This window comes from Accipiter gentilis, chromosome 11 (assembly GCF_929443795.1).
Source record: "Accipiter gentilis chromosome 11, bAccGen1.1, whole genome shotgun sequence".
NCBI classification, from domain to species: domain Eukaryota; kingdom Metazoa; phylum Chordata; class Aves; order Accipitriformes; family Accipitridae; genus Astur; species Astur gentilis.
The window spans coordinates 2,950,985-2,973,034 of record NC_064890.1 but is presented as its reverse complement, the minus strand read 5'-3'; the positions used below and the strand labels follow the sequence as shown (position 1 = coordinate 2,973,034).

The 22,050-nt window shown below is 37.2% G+C and overlaps 1 protein-coding gene across 2 annotated transcripts in view; it reads right to left on the bottom strand.

Moving 5' to 3' along the window:
* Positions 1-22,050, bottom strand: part of CHCHD3 (coiled-coil-helix-coiled-coil-helix domain containing 3) — a 155,012-nt gene that overhangs the window by 122,051 nt on the left and 10,911 nt on the right. For both annotated transcript variants that reach the window (XM_049813741.1, XM_049813742.1), the window contains exon 3: positions 3,988-4,072. In XM_049813741.1, the coding sequence (XP_049669698.1) occupies positions 3,988-4,072 (85 nt within the window). The remainder of the gene's footprint in view (positions 1-3,987; positions 4,073-22,050) is intronic.

Here is a 22,050-nt window from a genome sequence, read left to right as displayed (position 1 = left end):
ATGATAAAATTTGTTATTCACTTTTGCTTTTTCAAAGTATCTTTTCTGCTGTGTTTGCCTTTCATAATTATAGCCAGACAGAGAGATACAGAAGTTAAAACTGGAAAAATCTCATAATTGATAAAGTTTATTTCTTGGCAATAAATTCCTTTAGCCTAATACCACTTCTCTTTATTCCAGATGTGCATTTTGTGATCCCTAGTGCTAGTTTACTACTGTTGTATTCTCCCAGAAGATACGTACTGGTCCACTGAGTTGTACAGATTTCTCTGCAAAACTTGATGGAACAGATACATCTTGCTGACCAGAAGCAGCTTCTCATTGCTGAAGTTCATGAGCCATGGCACCATCTGGTATGGTGCAGGCCACCATTGGAAGAAACGCTTCCAGTTACTTCAATGGGAGCCATTTCAGACTCTCTCATCACCAACATCAACAAAATTATTAAAATAAGAGAGTTCAACAGCTGCGACAAGACATAGTGTAATGATCTGCACTTATAAGACTATACCTCAGGAGGAAGTCAAAACAGCTAAAGGATTCAGAAGTTTCATTGTCATATTTTGTATCATTTCTTGTCATGGCAAATAACTAGTTTCATACAAACTCTGTATCTCCTTCTATTATGACACTGCAAAATAAGTTAAAGAACTTTGTGGAAAATTAAACTATATCAACAATTATCATTTATTACCTGTCACTGCTGTCAAATTCAAGTTCTTCTGCCTATTCTCTCACGTTTTAGAGTCATTTCTTCCAGAGTTGTGGAACAGTGGTGTTGGCACATATTTAACAGGGGCAAAAGCCTGCTTCTTCAGTAGGTGTGAAGGGACCATACATACCAGAGGCAGTAACAAAAATCACACCCAGAAAGCCTTTCAAAGATGCTGAAATACATGTGCAGTTTATTGAACCATTCAGGTACAAACTTAGACTCCATTTTCAGTAAATACAAAACCTTTTAATGAGTGGAGTCTCTCTGCAACTCTACAAGAATAAGGAATATTTTGGGGAGGTACTGGTAGGTACTGACATGAAATGGAAAACAGACTACAGGAATAATAAAGCTATGGGTATTTCTCTAGGGTGAAAGGGCACATTACTTTCTTCTTACTTCTGTTCAGAACATAAAAAAACTCTCTAGTATTACTAACTGCAACAGTAATAGTATTATTGCTGTAATTGCTATAATACTGACAGTCTTACAACCCATACGTTACCTTGAGTAGTATCATGAGATTGTAGCTCTGGCACATTAACTGGTCACATTCACTAATGCAGTCACTGCAAATTCTGTTGCAATCAAATAATAATCCATTTAACTTTTCTAAATGAAAATACTTTTAAGATTAAACATTTCAAATGTTCAGAAACCAAAGTGAGAAACAACAGTTGGTCTGAGAAAAAGAAGGAGTAAACTAGAATCAATTTTGGCTCTTCAGTGGGGTTTGTGCACATTGCTATTCACAGACATGAGACACCATCACACTTCAGTCCAACTGGCCTTGGACAGCACCAAGGATGCATTTGTATACTACATCCCTCCATATAAGTTATGAAGCCCACATTACACTGTATTTTTTTCTTGTGCAACTATTGACATATGAATACTATAAACTGTTCTCTGTTAACAGTTTCCTTCTGTTACATGTTTTAAGCATGGTATAGGTGGGAATTCAGGTTTTGTTCTGTTTTCCAACATTACATCAATGTGTTTGTATGTTTATTAAAAATAACTACATTTGAGAGTAAAGTTTTCCTTTTCATGTTTATGTTACTTACAACACTCTGCACTAGATATGCAAGACAAAATACTGCATCTGAACAATGTGCATCTAGCTCTTAAGTATGTACTTGCTTGAAAATTGAAGTCCAGTAATGCTGAAAAATTATACCAACTCTGTAAGTGCATGAGTGTCCAGAAACTGGCACAGGAGCTTGTACAGAAGACTGCAGGTTTTTTTGCCTGAAAGTATGGATCCTGACTTGAAAAAGAACATTGCACAAACAATGCTCATGCCCCTGTGTTGTGGAGAGATTGCTTTCTCAACTAGAATAACACAGGAGGGGTAGGTATGCTGAACCTGAACAACATAAACCTGTTCTTGAAGTGATCAACAGAGCAGTGTTCACTTCATTCTCAGAACACAATCCAGAGAACAGCTCCACATTTACTACAGCATTTCTTGAATGTTTTTAAAACACAAACCTCAACCAGAATTCAGCCCATAAGGACCTTAAGTAATAGCTAAGTAAACATCTGCATCTTTTCAAGTTGTTTCATCCAACATGAGAAGAGCCTCTACACTCTGTTTAAAATGTATTTTTATAATTTTTTATATCGTGTAGAAAGTGTAATGAAAAAAAATCCTTGCTTACTGCTTAAAAAAGAAACAAAACACAAACTAGAAGAGGATTAAAGCTGCTAACAGGACTTGATATTTGTAATTTTATACTTTGTTGTTATTATTACTTATTTATTTTGACAGCTTACATTTCAAAAGCACTGATTCTTCCACCTAATTTTAAGACAACAAAAAGATTTTACAGGAGCCTTTTACCATGCAACATCTTCTTAACTAATCCTTAGTCAAATAAAGGGAAGGCTGCCAGCATTGTTCCCTACAAAATATAAAATCAGGTATATGACAAGCCAATCTGCTCCCTACCTTTCACAGACCTATGCACAACCCATGAAAACTGAATTATGGAATACTTAATGAAAGTTACCGAAAATTGTCAAATGACAAAATACTGAAGTTACAAAACATTTTCATATTGTAATCACGTTTAGTTGAACTCTTGAGCAGTCAACATAAAGCTCAGATGTAACACAAGTTTTCCTCTCAGAGCCCAGTTCAGAAAAGGAGATATTTTACTGTCACATATTGATTTCCTTTACTGCCGATTCAAAAAAAAAAAAAAAAAAAAAAAGCCTTATTTTTTTTCTGGGACATTTATATAGTCCTATCTAATTATATACTCCATCAACCTAACTCAATTAAATAATAATATAATGATGTGTAGGAAACAACTAATATATATGCAGACAGTTTAAGTAGTACTAATTACATTCTAATTTTTTTAATCCATCATAATGAACCTTTCTTCCCATTCTCAGAATGGAGGACAATGTGTAGGTTAATATTTATATTCAGTGTGTTACATTATCTATTTAGGAAAATCACTGAAAGTACAAATGAACACACAATCCACCAAGTTCACCATACAGCCAAACTCCATTTCAAATTCAAGCAGGATTTTTTTTTAATTGTCAATAATCCCACAATATCATACTAAACATTGCAGAGTATATTTTTAAAGTGCTACATCCAAAGTCTGTCACCACTCTGTACGATTCTACCCAGTCTTTCAGAGTAACTACAGTCTCTGAAAAAACATGCATAAGAAAGCATTGTTTCAATATACAGAAAGCACATCAAAAGGGTTTTCTACTAGTAAACTGTTTTAATACAGTACTGTGTATCTTCAAGGCATTATGATGTACTAACTATTAAAGCAGTTCAAAACATACCGCAGCTCAAAGAAATATCCAGAATTCAAGAAATAACAAGAATTACCATTTCTACTGCTGTTGAAATTTACCTTTTGATCAAACAGAAGGGATTACAAGTAACCCACCTCTGCATTGCTCTCAAGCCATTTCTATCTCCACACCGCAAAGTGAATATTGGGACTCAAGAGAAATCAACAAAGATTGAGCTTAAAAGACTGCAAAAAAGATTCAGGCTCATGAGGTCAAAAGGGATTTAGATCAACATTTTGTATCAGGTCTTACAAGGAAATTTCAGTTAATTGGTTGTTTCAAGATATATTTAATATCAAAACTTGCTATATTGCCCAAAGGTCTTACCTACCATTTTGTCTTGGGGCGCAAAATTCAACTGTTTATAGCAAGTAGATAAACAACAGTAATGAAAGCATTCACTACATGTTTGTGTTAAATATTGTTATTAACAAACCAACCTTCTCTTTTGAGCTTCAGAGTCTCTCCTGGCTCGTTCTAATGCCAGTTCTTCTGCTATTCTTTTCTTTAGTTCTTCATCATTAACTACAATTAGAAGAAAATTAAATGAAATGTTAACACAACACAACGTATTCCTAATTACAGAAACAACTGCATAATGCAGTGCTCTATTTTATTTATTTTCTTTTTTCTATAAAGCAGTTGGAGTGCTTTCTTGTGGTTTAACCACCTTTCAAATTTTAGCATACAACATTAGAGAGCCTTTAAAAATTACTCTTACTAAACAACTTTTCAATTAGTGGAATCTCTTGAAAATTAAAAACATACAGTATATGTTAAATTAAATACATTTTTCTTAGGAAATATGCCTTTATAAAGTAAAACTAAGGGGGATGGGACTGAGACCTAAATAGTAAAGCCATAAAATGCTGCCTTTTATTCACATGGAACCAAGGGAAACATCTTCCTGTGTAATGAATCAAGTCTTTTCAGATGCATATTTTACCCAACCAAGCATTTGCAACATCTTAGATATCCATACTTCTAGTTTCTATTGTTAGAAAAAGATTTTGCCTCAAATTCTCCCCATTTTGTTTAAAGAAGCAGACATGGAAAGAATATATTCTTCATTTAGATTACATCAGATGAGTTAGCTGAAAGTCTGGTTACGAACTGAAAAACCAGGGAAGCAACTTCTTCAAGTGTATGAATAAACTTTTCCACACAAAGGTAGAAAAGTATGAGAGCTGGTAATCCTACAAGCTTGAAAGACATCTATAAGTCTACCAAAAGGTTCTGAAACACAAAATAGGTCTATTCCCAACTCTCTGATATTCAAGGGCTCAGTCATGCAAGCTACTACGCTGATACCACTCAATATTAACCATCTCTGCATCTATAGGCAACTGCATACTTCTGAAAAATCTGACCCAAGGAGATCAGAAGTAGTTTGTTGTTACTTCCTTTAATAGAAGTTCTGGCAATAAAACATGTTTCAATAGACTTCCAGAAGAAACCATACTGAAAAGGTTGTTTCAACCTAAAAAAAGAAAAACCTTGGAGATGGTTTTGCATGTTTTATCTCTACCTGAATACAACTTGACACATACATAGCAGGAATTAAAGAAAAAAAAAAAAAATTCAAATACCCAGTCATCTAGTAAGAAAGAACAACATTTTCCGTTTGGGAAAATGAACTAGCTTTGTAACCAAAAGTTATGCCGACTTCAGTAGAACAGCTGTTAACTCCGCATAAAATGTTGATTTGTAGCAGTCAGTAAGTGTGTGTTTTCCTATAGGAGGAAAAGAAAACAACTATAAAGTACAGCTGTAGAAAAAGATTAAAAAATCAAGTAATTACGTCCAGATTTATCCCAATATAAATCCTAATCTAGAAACGTAGACCTGCCTGTCTGGAATAAAGGTACACCTACACTAGCTGAGCTGTACTTCTGTAACCCTGCGATACTCCAGTATTCCAGTACAGGCATACAGATAATTCCCTTATTTATATGAAGCATCTGGCTCAGATTCCACTCTATGGAACCACAGAGCTAAAAGACATGTAATCTCAGTCCAAAATGCCTATCACTTGAGCATAATAGATGTTAAATTCCAGAAGGTGATACAACCACCTCATCTGCCCTCAGAAGCAGTAGCAAAACCACTTGCTTACGTAGCTAAAAACCAGAGAACTACATTATCAGGCAACATAAGACACGAAGCAATTAGGAGACAACAAGCAGTCTCTGTAGAGGTTGCATTTGTATTGCATATTTATGCACACAGACAGCATTCAACAACCATTAGCAGTCGGAAACTTGTGGAGATACTGGGGCAGAAAGGGAAAAGCCATCAGCCTCCTTCATAACAAGCTGATTGTTACAGTATTTGCTCAGAAAGTGGAACATCTGGAATTTAGATCCTCCTAAGATGGACCAGTTTGAGTCCACATATCATACATATTCCCATAAACTGCTCTAAACGCCAACCTACCACCTAATTTAAGCACATATAGCCTCTTTTTTTTTTTTTTTTTGTCAAACAAAGCTAAAGAAAAACTGCCCGAGAGGGTGCCTAGTGATTAGAAGACAAAACTGAGGCAGCCTCCAATTCTAGTACCCCCTTTGTGGAACCAGTTATTTGTTTTACATTAGACAGCAATCAGATCTAAAAAAAAAAAAAGACACACACACAAAAAAGCCAGTGACAAATAGCCATATATCTCAGTGACCTTGTCTCCAGGAGTTGGCTTTATCTGCAAATATTATCCAACATCATTAGTCCACGTTCTCATTATAGTTAATAGAGTCCAGTGTGCAATTCTTCTCTTCCTAAAGTAGACTTTTAAAATAGTGAATTTTATGAATGAATGAAGCAGCTTCATCAACTATATGGGAGTCTTGGCCAACTAATTCAGTTATAAGCATCTTAAGTAAACCAGAATAAATCGATATTCATCCTGCCAGACGCAGCAAATGCTTAGATGACAGAAACAGAGTTGCGCTGGGGAAAAGTGGGGGGACACTTGTGAATGGCAAAAGGAGACCCCAGCCTAAAAATATATTAACATGTGGGAAAATTCAAGAGGTAAATATGAATCTTGTAACAGATTACTATCACAAACCCTGGATGAAAAAGCAAAACCCCATTTTATTGGGACTATCTCTACTGACTCTTGACAGCGTTCCACTATTTCTCCTCTGAGGCTATGCGAGGATACTGTCCATCCGAGAAGATACTGAGTTGTTACAGCACACCTGTACAAGTCCAAACAAAGATCAGCTGGTCACAGTGAACTGTATCACCAGAAAAGAAAAAAGGTTTTGAAAATATCAGGCAATCACAAAGATCCTGTTTCTGTACTGCAGCACACATTAATCTTCCCCACACCTCAGTAAGCATCACAAGCCAAAATGAGAGCAGTTAAGGTTCTGCATTTGTGCACTTAGAAATTATTAAGCTGTCATAAAAGCAAAGAATTTATTTCACATCACAGCTACCTTATTCACAGAACAACCTGAAAACCCATGATCAACTGTTTCTTACTGCAGTTCTGCTCAACACAGATACCTCAATATTTCATGTCCTTCTAATACTGGACCTGAGAATACACAAAATGTTGCATAAGTATATTATTCACCAGCATCTACATCATGAAGTTTATGTTCTGGTGTGCAAAAATGAGTACAAGAACTCTAACAGACCATAGAACAGTTTTTTTAAGTCATAATGAGAAAAGATTCAAGCATCAGCCAATAAAGACATTTGACCTTAACAATCAATTAGGTTACCCATCGATCAGCCAAATACTAATAGGGAATAAAAGTGGAGCTATAGATCATTCAATTGAATTATTGTAAGATATAATTGGGTAGCTCCCATATGGGAACTTTATGATGTTCCAGTAAAAAATTGCAGTTCTGCAAGTAGGAGGGATTTGTTCTAGGGGAAGAAGCATTTAAAAAGACAAAAGTTAATTTATTAAAAAAGAGGATTAGAAAAAAAATGGAACTGTTTCTAGATAAAAGCAATAACATTTCTCTCTGATGCCAATCTCTACTCAGACAATAGGGCATTAAAAACAAGACAGCTGGGCACTAAACTACTGGAGAATATTAGACCCTGTTGGGTGCAAGACTGCTAAAATAAGCGTGATCCGGAAACATTAAGTAGGCAGCAGTTGCCAAAAATTATGTAGCCATTCCTACTACCACCCCAAGTACTTTAAGTTCTTCAGGATACTGAAATGAGTGGCAACTTCAAAGTAAGCGCATCCCAGAGCAGACAAATTTGGAAAATTTTCAGGCAAGTACATTTACAAAGGTCGCACTTGCATCCCAATGCTTTCTTGTACTCCTACAAGAGCGTAAAATGAATGCGGCTCCACCATTTCCCAAGTCTGAATGTGCTAATGCACAGCTCACATCACAAGACAATTTAGATAGATGGTCAGTAATGGGAACTACACTTAAAAAGCCATAGTGCTACAGCCAGAAATAACTCTTCTCTGTCCTCTTAGCATGTGAAGGGTGGATGCTGATAGGTATCTGACAAGCAGTATTCTCTTCAGGATAATGGAAATGGAATACCACCAGCTGCATTGCCAATGGGCTCATTACTATGCTCAGATCTAGCAGCAGGTTGCACAATGCTTAAAAGAGTGACCAGACTCTTCTGCTTAAGACCACAGAGACAGAATAGCACTGTATGATAAAACCCACAAAGCTCTTGCCTGGATCTTAACAGACCAAGCAGTGATTGTCAATGGACAAGGACCTTTTGCCATTTTGATGGCGTCCAGTGTGCAGTAACCTAACCTTCGTATTTGTCCACCTACTATTTTGGAAAAGTTTGAAAGATATGGTTATTTATGTCTAATATTACAGTCCAAATGCATGACATTTCTTCCCCTTCATGCACAGATTCTAACTTTAAAAAGAGCACAGATAAGTTAGCCAATTATTTAAACCATTTTCACTTACTGCAAGCACAGGCTAATATATACATTTGGTTCACTTAGCTTCCCTTCCCTATGCACATACACAAAAAGGTAAATTCAGCTTCTTCAACATTTAAAACAAAGCTCCAAGAGCATGGAAGAAAGAGGACAAGACAGCCAAAGACGAGATCTGAAGAAACTATAAATTATGTCCAATACAGATGTATTGGTCAAAACCTCTGACCATGCCCAACAAACAGAAGAAAGGCAACTTTGAGAATAAAAGTTACAGCACATTTACTCAAGTTTTCTACCAAATCATTCCAGTTGGTTTTATGCCTTCAGATGGATCTGCAGAGTGAAAGGGTGTGAAAGGGTGTGAAAGTACGTCTCACTGGGACAGGGTTTTATTTTGAAAGGAACGCAGGACAGGCTGGCAGCGATGGAAGCGTAAGAGCATTCCCTGCATGCCCTTATTTCACCACTTCTCCATTCAGCCTTTCCAGACGGGGAAGACACCGAGATTCCTATCCATCCAATGCCCTTCTGGCAAACCTGAGAAGAGGCTTATTCTGCCACATATAATTGATTCCTTATTTGTGCTTCAAAATCAAATGAACAAGGAAGTATACACCTGATATGTTTCCCAGGGTCCAAAACACTCCGAATAATTACAGGGACAACTGATGAAGTCAGAGAAGCTAAGGGTACTGAAGAGCTTACACACTTACCAAGAGTTACTGAGGTTTCAGCTATATAGTACGCACTTCATCTTGAACTTCAAAGGCCACCCATTAACAGTGGCAGAGCAAAGCCAAGAGCTTCACATGACAACAACGATGCTTGAGAAGCAGTCAGCAATTTTATCTCCTAGGTCTACTGTAGGTTGGTGCACAAGGGTATGTGCAGCTCAGCTACTCTCCCAGCATTTTCCTCCAATTCCTCTGCCCTTGCTCTCACTCTAAAGCAGTTGCTTCACAGAAAAAGCATTCAGCATGATACTAAGATTACAGCAAGAAGGCAGCACCTAAAGCCGCAAACAATACACGTTAGGTAAAGCAGACACCTGCAGCCACAAAAAGGTTAGCCTGAGAAATCAGAAATACAAATACAGAAAAATTAATCAAATAGCCTCTAGCCTGCAGAGCTGGAAATCTGCCCATTAGTCCTGCATTTTCAAAAAAATCATTAATGGAAACAGCATTTATTATCAGGCACCTTAACTAAATCCTCTTGAAAGGGCAGGTGCATTAAGTTATTAATGAAGAGACACTTAGGTTTGATACAATCAAACATCTTTTAGAAAATACTTAGCTAAATAATGTTCAGAAAATGAATTTACAAAAAAACAAAACTAACGCAAAAACCAGTTCTAAACCAGTTCTACTTTTCATTCAGCTTTGCTACAAAAAAAAAAAAAAGAAAAGAGGTATCCAGTGAACAGGGCATCCTTCACAGAGAAACTTGTCAAAGACCAGAACAGAATCATACAGATGTCATCCAGGCCATTTGACCATTTTCCTTAAAAAGATAAAAATTTGCTTCTACATTAATACCTCCAAGGATGGAAGCAGCACAGCCCCTCTGGGCAACATGTTTCGATATGGGACTGACCTGATGGTGAAAAAGCATCTCACAGGACAAAAGCACTCTTGTTTCAACGCATGCCTCTTGTCTATTGTCTTCCTGCCACGCACCACCATGAAGAGGCCGGTTCCATCTTAACAATAACTTCCTTGCTGAAAGAATACTTCCAAGCCTAACCAGTCCAGGTGCCTCGGCCTCCCCTCTCAAATTTCAGACCACCACTCCTTCACCCAGGGAGCTCTGCAATGCATTTGGGGCTACACTGGCTACTTCTGCCTTCAAATAAACAACTCACAAGGAAGGACAACCCATGCCATTTAAACTAAGTACATGACTTGGGTGCAATCCAGAGGACTAACACAGGGGTACGATACACAAAACCAGAATGCACAATCTTTAGCGTCTGAATGCATCAACAAGACAGCAAATGAGAAGCTGCATGTGCGACTGTCGTGGTTTAGCACCAGCCAGCAACTAAGGACCACGCAGCCACTTACTCACTTCCCCCCACACCCAGTGGGATGGGGGAGAGAATCAGGAAAATAAAACTCCTGGATCAAGATAAGAAGAGTTTAATAGGACAGAAAGGAAGAAACTAATAATAATAACAATAATGACATTAATAATAATAAAAGGATTGGAATATACAAAAAAAGTGATGCGCAATGCAATCGCTCACCACCTGCTGAGTGATGCCCAGTTAGTTCCCAAGCAGCGATCCCTCCCTGCCCAACTCCCCCAGTTTATATACTGGGCATGACGTCACATGGCATGGAATATTGCTTTGGCCAGTTTGGGTCAGCTGCCCTGGCTGTGTCCCCTCCCAACTTCTTGTGTCCCTCCATCCTTCTCGCTGGCTGGGCACGAGAAGCTGAAAAATCCTCGACTTAGTCTAAACACTACTCAGCAACAACTGCAAACATCAGTGTGTTATCCACGTTCTTCTCATACCAAATCCAAAACATAACACTATACCAGCCACTAAAAAGAAATTTAACTCTATCCCAGCTGAAACCAGGACAGTGATTCAGTTCATTTTATACATCAGTACTCAGTCGAAGCTGTTAGGAAAGCATAGTTATAAAACGAGTGGTAAATTGCTGTCATGGATTAGAAACAGTCTAAGACAAAACGAAGAACAGAAAGCAGTAGCAATGGGAAAGCTATACAGAGACTTTAAGCTCTGCACATGAATAGTCTAAAATCATTTTAATCAAGACTCTGTAAAACTGGAAAACTTTAAAATGAAGAAAATAAGGCCAAGCAAGCTGAACAGCACAATGGTATACAAATTCAGTTTTGAAAAATGGTCACACACACTGAAAAGCATAATGCGATTTTATCTTACATTTTGCTTGGTGTTTTAATCAGCCATAATCACATGTAAGTCCCGAGTATCAAACAAAGACAATTTGTTTAATGGCCAGCTGGGCATGAAAGGGGAGAAGGTAGAAAGGGAAGAGAAGGTCCAACATAAGAAGGTCCAAGTATAGAATATATAAAGAATTAGAGAGAAAGAATATGAAAAACAGATATAAAATGATGCACCTCTACACTTCCTTAAGCACAGTATAAGTCTTTCCACACAACAGTTAAAGCCAAGGATAAGCTTCACCGAGATCTATTTCAGTTCCATCAAAATTTATGGTCTTAACACAATAATCACTTTGAAACGTTCTCCGAACTATTTTGTCCAATAGCTTAAGTTAACATTTTCTTTCTTTTAAGGTAAAGGGGAAACATTAAAAAAATTTAATCTTTGACTAAACAAAGCACAGAAAAATTGAGAGGTTTTTTTGGGGGGTGGGGTGGGGGGCATGCATCAGAAGCACTAACATAGGCTGGTTTCTCAAAGATCCACATTGCACATTTCTCTGCCCCCTCACATCAAGTCAAGCTAATCTTTCTTGTCCCTACGACACTGTCTTCCTTGAGCATTTCTCCAGCCTCCAAACTTCAGCTTTCTCTCCTGTCTCCTAGCTTGGCAATAGACAGCACAGACTGTAGTTGCTTTTGCAGAACACGTACCAATCTGCCAGCCACAGCCTATGTGTGGAGTGGTAAACCTTCAGCAAAACAGCTCAGGCAGCTGAAGATCTTCTCTCCATCAAGGCGTTTGTCTTACTCTTTTCTACCCAGCCCTTGATTTATCCAAACCTATAGAAGTATCAGGGCCTTGAGTCCTTCAGTCCCCCTTAGTTAGATTTCGATGAAATGCCTTCTGGTAACTTCTGAATCTATTAACTTAAGTGGTGAATGTATGGCACTACCACACAACTCTTTTCCTTTGGGAAAGCACGTAGAGATAATGGAAAGAAAACCTGAAATGGCTCAACACAGAGAAGAGACAAGATATAGAATATAATAATGTATAAATAGGCAGCTCTAGGTTTCTATTCATTCTTCCATCCCGCATTGTTAAAAAGGCTCACAACAAAGCTGATAGGGCAGCATTTAAAAAAAATCTTTACTTTTGTAATATTTGAAATGCACAGTGGACAATATATTGTCAAATTCTTTTTGCAGAACTGAAAAGCAAGTAAAATCAAGGGGTGGTTAAAAAAAGACTAAAGAAAACTTACGTGAAATGGAGTTGGAGAACACTGCTCCAAGTTATGTACCGACCATTGCCAGAAACAGGAAGACTTCTTTTTTGCTAGAAAAACTATTTTACAATTACTTACTGCAGAATTTCTTGCATTCACCTCTGTAGCATCTGGTATTGACAACAGAGCATCAGGGCATTCAAACCATCGATCTGATCCAACAAGGCAGTTCTCATGTCCCTGTGCACATTAAGTATGAACATTAACCAGCTCACTTGGGACAACGTACCTTAGGGCTGTCTTTAAACCCATCATCTGTCTCAGTAGCTGGCAGGGCAACTGCAGCTTTGTAGACATTAAAGTTAATGAAGATGTCACAAGGAAAATTCCTAACTGTGCATTAACAGTCATAAATATTGAATCAGAAGGCATACTTCAGCAACTGGTACCTTCACAACATCAAGCTGTGGGCTTATAAACACATTATGGGTCTTTCATAATTAAAACATTTTTCCCACCTACATTCCAACTTAAGATGCATAATATGCAATTATTATAATATTCACAAATACCCTCAATTTAGTCTCTCTACTTAATAAACACTCCAGTTTGGTCCATATCTAAATTTCATACATCACACAGAAAATATCAACGGTAGCCATTTAAGTTGAACAGCAGAGAAAAGACAAAATATCAAATCCATTACTCTTTAATTTAAAAAGAGTAGCCAACTATATAAATGACAGGCACTTGAGTAGCATAATTTCCTCCAGACCAGGAAAAAAAAGTATATACTTTGTTTCTTATTCAATTAAACAACAAGAATGTAGTATTACCTTTCCTGACATTCTCAAAGTTGTCTCAAGCGGCTAACCATAGAAACAAAATTTGTCTCACCCCTGAAATAGGTTACTTGAGGTCCAGGTTAAAGTGCAGTGGTAAATCAATGCAAGACAGTCCATCTACACCTCCCCATGCTGTGTGCTGTCTGTATGTACATAGAAGCTTCAGCTCATCAGAGCTGTCAATCAGGTAACTCTTATGAGCATAAAATTTACTGGTAGAATTACATACTTTAGTTTGCTTTGGATATCAGTAACACTGACAAGGAACTCTTATCCTGGACTCCTAAAAACAAAAGTTTTTAAGAAAGCCATATAAATATTCATTGCACACTAAAGAAAATAGTTAAGGCTTCTAGTTCTGAAATCAAACTGTATGATTTAAATATTGATTAAAGCCGCAGCAAATACATTTAGTGCACTTAAATTAGGTGGTAGGTCAATGACATCATTAAATATACTCTTCTTTCTTTAATCACTATTTTTGAAAGAGGCTGGATTTGCTGGTAGCAGCACACAAGAGGAAACAAGGAAATGTTGTAACTGTTAGTACATCAATATTCCCCGCATACAACTTTTTTTTTTTTAAATTTAGTGGGTTTCAAACACTGTTGTACCCGGTCTTTAACCCTATAAATAGTCCAAATTAGTCTTAGGCTCAATGGAAGAAATACTGAACCATCCCTTCATTCCACCAGCACTAAAGAAAAAACTCCAGAAATAAGTTATTTGCTTTAAAGACCAAAGCATCTGTTTCTCTCGCTATCTCTCTCAACAACAAAGGAATCCCTTAGACACCCTCAGGAAGTTTACTGTGGTATGTACAACTGAACTATCAGAAACAAGTATCTATGTGTGCCAGAACAGATGCTTTCATGAGTGACCTTATTACACATATCCCGAATTTTTTTATTATGAGCCACGGATCAGGTGTGGTCAGCATTTACACTGGTGGTTGGGGGTTTTTAAATTTAATTCTTTTTAAAGAATAGCATTCTTAAGAATAAATTCTATTTTAAAACTCATACAAGTTTAACTACCAACACAAACAGCAACTCTTCAATTTCAATTCAGAATTACAGGCACTTCCTAGAATCATGGATTCAGTACAAACATAAAGCACGCCTCCAAGGACAGAAATTTGTATTAACTGTTAAATATTGGTAACGTGCAGCAATACTTAAACAAGCTCATAGGATAATTAAATACAAAAACAATGCAATTAAGTGTGCATAATTTAAAAATATTTAATATTTTAGTTTCCAAAGGCACTCTTGCATATATATTACATTATCTATTTTACAATGGAAATGTGGATATCAATCGATTTATACTAATTTAAATTAGCAACAAGATGGTACGTGATCTAGAAATAACAAAGCAAAGTTAATTCATATTATGTTTGGAACATCCTCTTTTCAGTATCCCATTATTGTTGTAACTGTAGCAGTAAATTCCAGAACAAACTTATGAGGGGAGGCTGGAAAAAACAGGGGAGAGCAGGATGACAAGGTTTTCCCTTGCTGTTCTTCAAATTGGGTTCTATCTGCCTGTGCTTAACAGTTATATTTAACAAGAATTTGCACCTAAACTACAAAAGCAGAGAATTTTCATTACTCCCCAGCATGTCCAAGGTTACATTCTAATAATCTAACAGAAAAATCAAGTAAATGGAAATGGATGTATACAATCCACAGAAAGACAGAAATTTAAAAAATACAAAATCCTGAGGCTAAACTTAGATCTTTTAACCACTAAACAAAGGAGAAATGGAGTATAGGAGAATAAAGTGGTAAGAGTCAAGAAGCAAGGGCAGATGAGCAAAGCTCTGTGCAGGACAAGGCCATCCTGCTGCACCGAAGAGCCTGCACAGAGAGCCCTTCCAGCCACCGATGGCTTAACAATAAAAGCGTGAGCTCTTCCACTACAAAATCCTTACACAACACTCAGTCTGGGTTTTCGTATCGCCCAGAAAACACATCCTCTCCCCTATTCATGCTAAGCTCAGACTGTCAGCCCTGAATGCAAGAAGGGAGAGGTGTCCTGGTGTCACGACAATCACAGTGGCAGAATAGACAGAGGTTCTCACCACAAATTTAAAATTGGATGTTTGTGTGATTCTTCCGTCAGACTTCATGATGATTCAAAAAAAGTGTTATAGGAATTTCAATGCAGTATAGTGAATCCTCAAAAAATCTGTCAAGAATTTTCTTCCAGAAACTTAGAAATCGTTACAAAAGATACGCATGCTTGACAGAGACGAAACATCCTGTCTTAGAGGACTTAAGTTAGATACAACAGGTGACAGACACAGGGAAGCACTGCAACAGAAGAAACACGAAATACGGGCAATATATCTTGAAACATATGACAACTAATAAAATCACCCATTTACAACCAATAAGTGGATTGAGTTAAAGAAGCCAGTTAACAGAAAATGTACCTAATTTTTATTTTTGCTAGGAATTCCTGCTCTGCCAGCTACATGACTATGTGAAGCTTTACTATAACTTTTAAATTTGTTCTCAATGCCCTTACAAGGTTGTGAATAATTTCAGCCAAACCTTCTTAATAAGCCATCCTTCTCACCCACCTTCGTAATACAAGTGTATATATATGAAATAACTTATTTCAGCAGCTATTTAGCTGTAAGTCATTTTGCTGTCCTGTTCATTTTAAATAATTAAAAGCATCACATACCTTTACAAGGCTATCACTGGCAGAATACCCTTAGATTGAATACATCAGTTGAGAGACTTGCTATTCCAGCTGTCTGTGCTAGTAATTCCTACTATACATACACTGTAAGGCTTTTCTTGTTGAATACAATGGATAAAAGCATCAGGATTCCATAATTCAACATTTAAAAAAATAATCATATTGTAAGCAATGATAGAAAAGATTTTATTATTCTGCTTTCAACAGGATTAAGCATGCAGTGTGCTTTCAGGACAATTTAAGTTGTCCAGTTCCTGATCTTTATGGTTCATAAGTTTATTGTAAAGCTATTTTATCTTACAGTATGGGGAAATTTACCGGTAACCCTTTTATTTTCTTGGACAAAATAATTTCTAAATTCTTTCACCACATGTATTTCAATGAATGTCTTCTACCACTATAGAAGACAGTGCAGTAATTATGTATTTCTACACATAATCACTAGGTAAAAGTGTTTATAAACTAAAACATCTCTTTAGTTTTACATTTAGAAGTTACCATTAATAGCAAAGAATTACTAGCTGCTATTGCACAGGCCAGCACTCCCAAATGGGACTCTCCGTACTGCCAAGGCTACATAAATAGCAAATTTTGATGTTCAGTTCATCTACTACCAGCATTTTTAAAGAGGATTCTCCAGCTGTGATTGCACACTATCAGTGGCACTGAAAAGTCAATTTTACCCAATTACAGCTTTGGACTGCAGTCGCTTTGGATAGGAATAAGAAGACTCACAAAGCTGCTAATCGCTCTGAATCAGAAAGCCCTCTGTTGAGGATATTTTCACATACCTGTCCATTGCTGGGAATACCAGCTCAGAGTAGCTCCAGGCATTGAATTTTATTGTCAAATGTCCATGTGCCAACTGTTTGTGGGGTAGGGGGCCCTGCTTTTACCCAAAGTGGTTCAAAGCATATGGAACGGGCCTTGCTACCCAAAGAAGATTAAGTGAAGACTTCTAATGAGTGACTGAATGGCACGAGTTAACATGAATAGGTAATGGAATAAAGAATAATGTTATTTTCTGATGTTGTGCATTCCATACACACAGTGCAAATAACTGTACACATTTATAAGGAAAAAAACCCACTCCTTTTTTCCTTTTTCTTTTTTACAGATAAATGTTTGCAAAATATAAATTTCTATTCACCTAACTTTTCAACCTAAACTGAAATTTTGTGTTCCATTCACACTCACATATTGGTAACTTCAAAAGATCTTATCGTGGCCTATGATAGAACCTGTCCTTTTGTACCAAATCAACCTGAACAACCAATCAAGAGAAAGAGGGCAAGGCAAATAAGCATAAAGAAAGAAAACTGGTATTTGCTGGAGGATACAGTTTCATGATGATGATGCTTCATCAGCCTTCTGACATTCAACCGCTTCACTACTGCTTACACTATTTCAAAAGCCAGCTGCATACTCACAGCTCCAAATACCAAAGGAAATTCTCTCCCTGCTTTGTGAAATTAAAAACCAACAGTATTTTCCTTCCCATAAGCAACTAATTAATGATAACGTGGCTTCTTGTGGATTTATGTTCCATTCCTCTTACATAGACAATAACCCTACCTTCTCTCGTGTCACTGTACTATTTAAACAAAGAAGGTGAATTTTACAGCTGGCCCAGAGTTATGCACACAGTGACTGCCTACCAGCGCGCTTGTATCGACTGATCAGTAGCACAACATACTATAGGAGAGTTTTGCCCACCTGTCCTGTAATAGGGCGTAATTTGCCTGTCTCCCAGCCTCCTGAGGGGTCACACAGTAGGTAATACTGTAAAACTGTGGTTCCAAACAACCATCCTGTACTAGTATGATCACAAACCAACGCCTGCATCCACTGCTAATTTGCAGTTACTCTGTTACTTAAAGCTATCACAACACATCAAATTTAAGAATTATCTTTGAATTTTACTAAAGAGGGGAGCAACTGCTCGTTTGTCCTATCCCACTGCTGTTCTCAAAGAATGGTGACTTTCTGCACCCCGTTCCTTCCCTTCAGCTGCTGAATTTCAAATGCATGTGACAGCCAAGCATCAGAAAGCACACCCAGAACAGCAGCACAACCGCTAGCTCCAGGACCTTCCAAAACCTAGTCTGGCCTATTTGCCTGCATTGCCCCAAAGCATCTCCCCACTTCATATTGACCAAATCCCCCAGGCTCACTGACGTATAGGCTTTTCCACAGTCTTGAAACTCTCCAGCAGCATTCCCCTGCAGTTGGACTCGATGATCTTAGGGGTCTTTTCCAACCTAAATGATTCTATGATTCTATATGCATCAGGTACAGCTGCAGAAGCTCTTGCTGCAAGTCTCTGCATATCCTCCTGGAGATCCTCCAAGCTCAACCCTATCATCAAACCATCTTTCCTTTCTCACCAGTGATGCTCTGAATTTTTTCCAAACCGGGTTACACACAAGTGGACACAGCAAGAGGTACCATTCCCTTCCTGGCCAAGGAGACCAGCCTTTTTGAAGGGAAGGGACTGGTGAAGAAATCTGGTAAGAAGGAGGATGGAAAGATGAACACAGAAATTTCAAAGCACTGATAAGGTGGAAGGGGAAGGATATGGGATTCAGAGAGGCAAATCTACAATTAAACTAGGAAAACACACTAATGACGGTAAAAGAATATGACAATAATGATGGAAAAAGTATGGGTACTTGCTGGAAAGAGAGACCTTTGTAACCATACTGCAGCAGACCCACATCCAGTAAGGAGCTTCCCCCAGGCGTCCTGAACACATACTTTTGAGGAAATTTCTAGGAGTGGAACAAAAGCCTTAAAGTTCAAATAAAGTAAGTTGCAACATGCACTGGAGGATACACCAGCAGTTATTTTCACTTTGCAAATCAGTTCCACAGTATGAAGATAATCTATGATATATATAATGCTGGTCAATAATCATATCAGGAAACACTGCAATAGTACTATTGTCACCAATCCATTTGCAAATTTTCAGATAACATGTAAATAAATTAATTACCCTTGAGAAATCTACCTCTCTGACTAGTTTGGATAAAACTGGTTAATAACTTTGAAAGTTATTCTGGGAAAGAGGGAAGATAAAAACAAATTACATAAGAGGCCATAATGCAACGATACTGTGAAAAAAACAAGCAGTGAAAGTGCATCTTTACAGGTAAAGGTTAATGAAAGGAAAAAAAAAAGTGTTTCACCCAAAGATAACACTCATCAATACATTTGCTGATCCTATTAACCAGATTTCTCAGTGGTTGGAGTTGCATGGAAAGATAAATCAAGATGCCAAACTTCTACACTTTACATTTAAAGCAATCTAACAACTTAGCACTAAATTTTAAATGGAGTAAAAATTTTCCAGTAGAAGCTGAATATTCAGCAAAAAAAGGTGTAACCATCTCCATATCAAGTCATAATTTTATTTATCGATGACATGGGCACTGAAACTCTGCACAAAGTCTGAAAGCAATCACTTCACCTAAATTAGGTACAAAGAAGCCGGCAGTGATAAATAAGTGGATCTTTAACAGCTGTTGTGGTGTGCTCAAATCTAATCTCCTGTTCATTCATTCAAGTTATAACAACAGGCTGATACATGGATGTTTTGTATCAGTGCAGAGAAAACAGTAATTCCAGAGTTTGTTTATTCTGCTCAGATGCAAACTACAGCACATTCAGTCTCATCACTGCTGACTGGAGAAGGATACAAGGAAAAGAATTTAAACAGCATTTGTAACAAGGTCCCGTAAATGAAAATTACTGACTTAAAAAGGGAAGCGCAGCAGAATCTGCAAGTATTTTCTTATGTCCTGAGGATAATGTTTCCAGTTTCCTACACCCCATAGAGCAGCATGTTTATTTTAGAGAATAATCTGAAAGTCAAGCTTTAGTAGCAAAGTGACAGAACACTAATTTCATGTAATATTAATGGTAGGACACAAGAAGTCAGATTAGAAATAGCCAATGTACACATTTCAAATATATGCACCACAACAGTATCAAGGGCACTTGAACTCCTCGCACAGGAGCAAGGGTATGTTTCTGTTGAGGAAAGTGGAAGCGACAGACAAAACATTGTCAAGTGTCTTCCTACAACTTCAGCAAAACCGGATTTGTCAGCAGACAGCTACAGTATTGTCAACTTTGAAATGTGGTAACATAAGTATTTTCAGCCCAATATTTAGCACTGTAATACTGCTTGTAATAATAACTGAAAACTGATGGTAAACAATATGAAACTATGATGTTTGACTATTTTCATTATTCAGAAATTATACAAAAATAAAGGACAAATGCTGAAATGTTTATAATTCTCACAACAACAATCCAACACCTACATTTTTAGTAACAGGTAATGAGATCTGCTAACAAAAACAACTCTTTTAAAATGACTGGTCTCTAAACTGATGTAATATTTACACCACCTCCACCACCGATAGCTTTTTAGTGTTCTAAGTTGCTTGCAGTAAGGAAAACAAGATACTACAGAAGGATGCAATGAGAAGCAGTATTGCCAAAACCAAGCAGATGCAACTCCATTCTAGGAATAAACTGCCTTGAGTAGTCACCAAGTAGCACATTAACACAGCATGAACGAGCAAATGCAAGAGCTAGTAGTGTCTCAAATACTAGAAATTGAATTCAGGAATTTAATAAAAAGTGCAGGGAGAAAGGAAGAGGCTGTTCTAGCAAGCAAGAGTTCAGATACGAAAATCCTAAGGAGAAAGAGTACTTTGTCAGCAAAGAAGCTTCAGGTTAATTCAGAAATATATGAGGTTCACTTTTTCTTTGAGTAAAACATTCTCTCCTCTCCTCTGCATATGACAGAGCAGGTTAAAAGGAGCCCATGTGTTCAGCAATCTCTTCAACAGACAGATTGGCACAGAAACAGACTCAGTTAAAACTTAGTTGACAAAGTGATGTAATGTGATATCCAGTGCTGCTTCTCCAAAAATTACAGTTTCCTTAGGTTTCTGATTAGCATTGAAGTCACTTTTCTATATAATCACTGCCTTTATTAATTCTTTCTACCAATTTCTGCAGATACTACTTTTTCTACTTAAATTTCAGAATACTCAGTGCCATCTCCCCCTGTTGAGAAATGTCACTTTGTAACATCAGGGATAATTGAGTCCTTTCTCTTATGATAAGCTGCCTCCTTCTCACCAAAAAGACAAGAAAAAAAAAAGAGGAAGAAGAAAAAAAAAAATCAAGCATCTTGGATGAACCACTTAACTCCTTCTGTATAAGCTCGAGAGTTTAACGAGATATAGAAGGTTTTCACAGGACAGGACAAACCACCATATCTCACCCCTAGCCTAAATGCCTAGCTTAGATTAGATGCCTATTTTTCAGATGATTAACATTAGGTGAAATCAAATGTAGTTAATGAAGCTAAAAATGAGAATCAGATAAACTGGTTTCATGAAGCTTTGTCAGAGGTACACAACAAACCTTGCAAGCAAAGGGAAGAAAGAACGTCCTTACTCCATTTTTTAAATTTAAATTTCAAAAAACAGGTACTATTACCTGGAAACTGCAATTTTCAGTCTGGTGTTCCCCAAAACTTTAGTAATATATCTCAACATGGGATCATTGAAAATCAAGGAGTTCAATACACATGCAAACCAGCCTTGGGGGGGAAAAAAAAAAAAAATAAAAAAATAAATCATCGCAGTAGCTGAAACTGCATACTGTTCCCCTGAGGCACATGAAAAGGTCTCCAAGTGGTTACCTTCTGTTTAACTAAAAAAACAAATAGTACAAAGCTTTCAAGAAGCAGCACTATACAATATACTTAACCTACCTGATCTGACAAGTGATGAGTTTTAGTAACACTTTGCTGTAGCCTGAAGATCAAAGAATAAAAGAAAGCTTTTCATCTTAATGTGATAAACCACACATTTGAAGTATTCTTTAATATCACACTGAAAATTC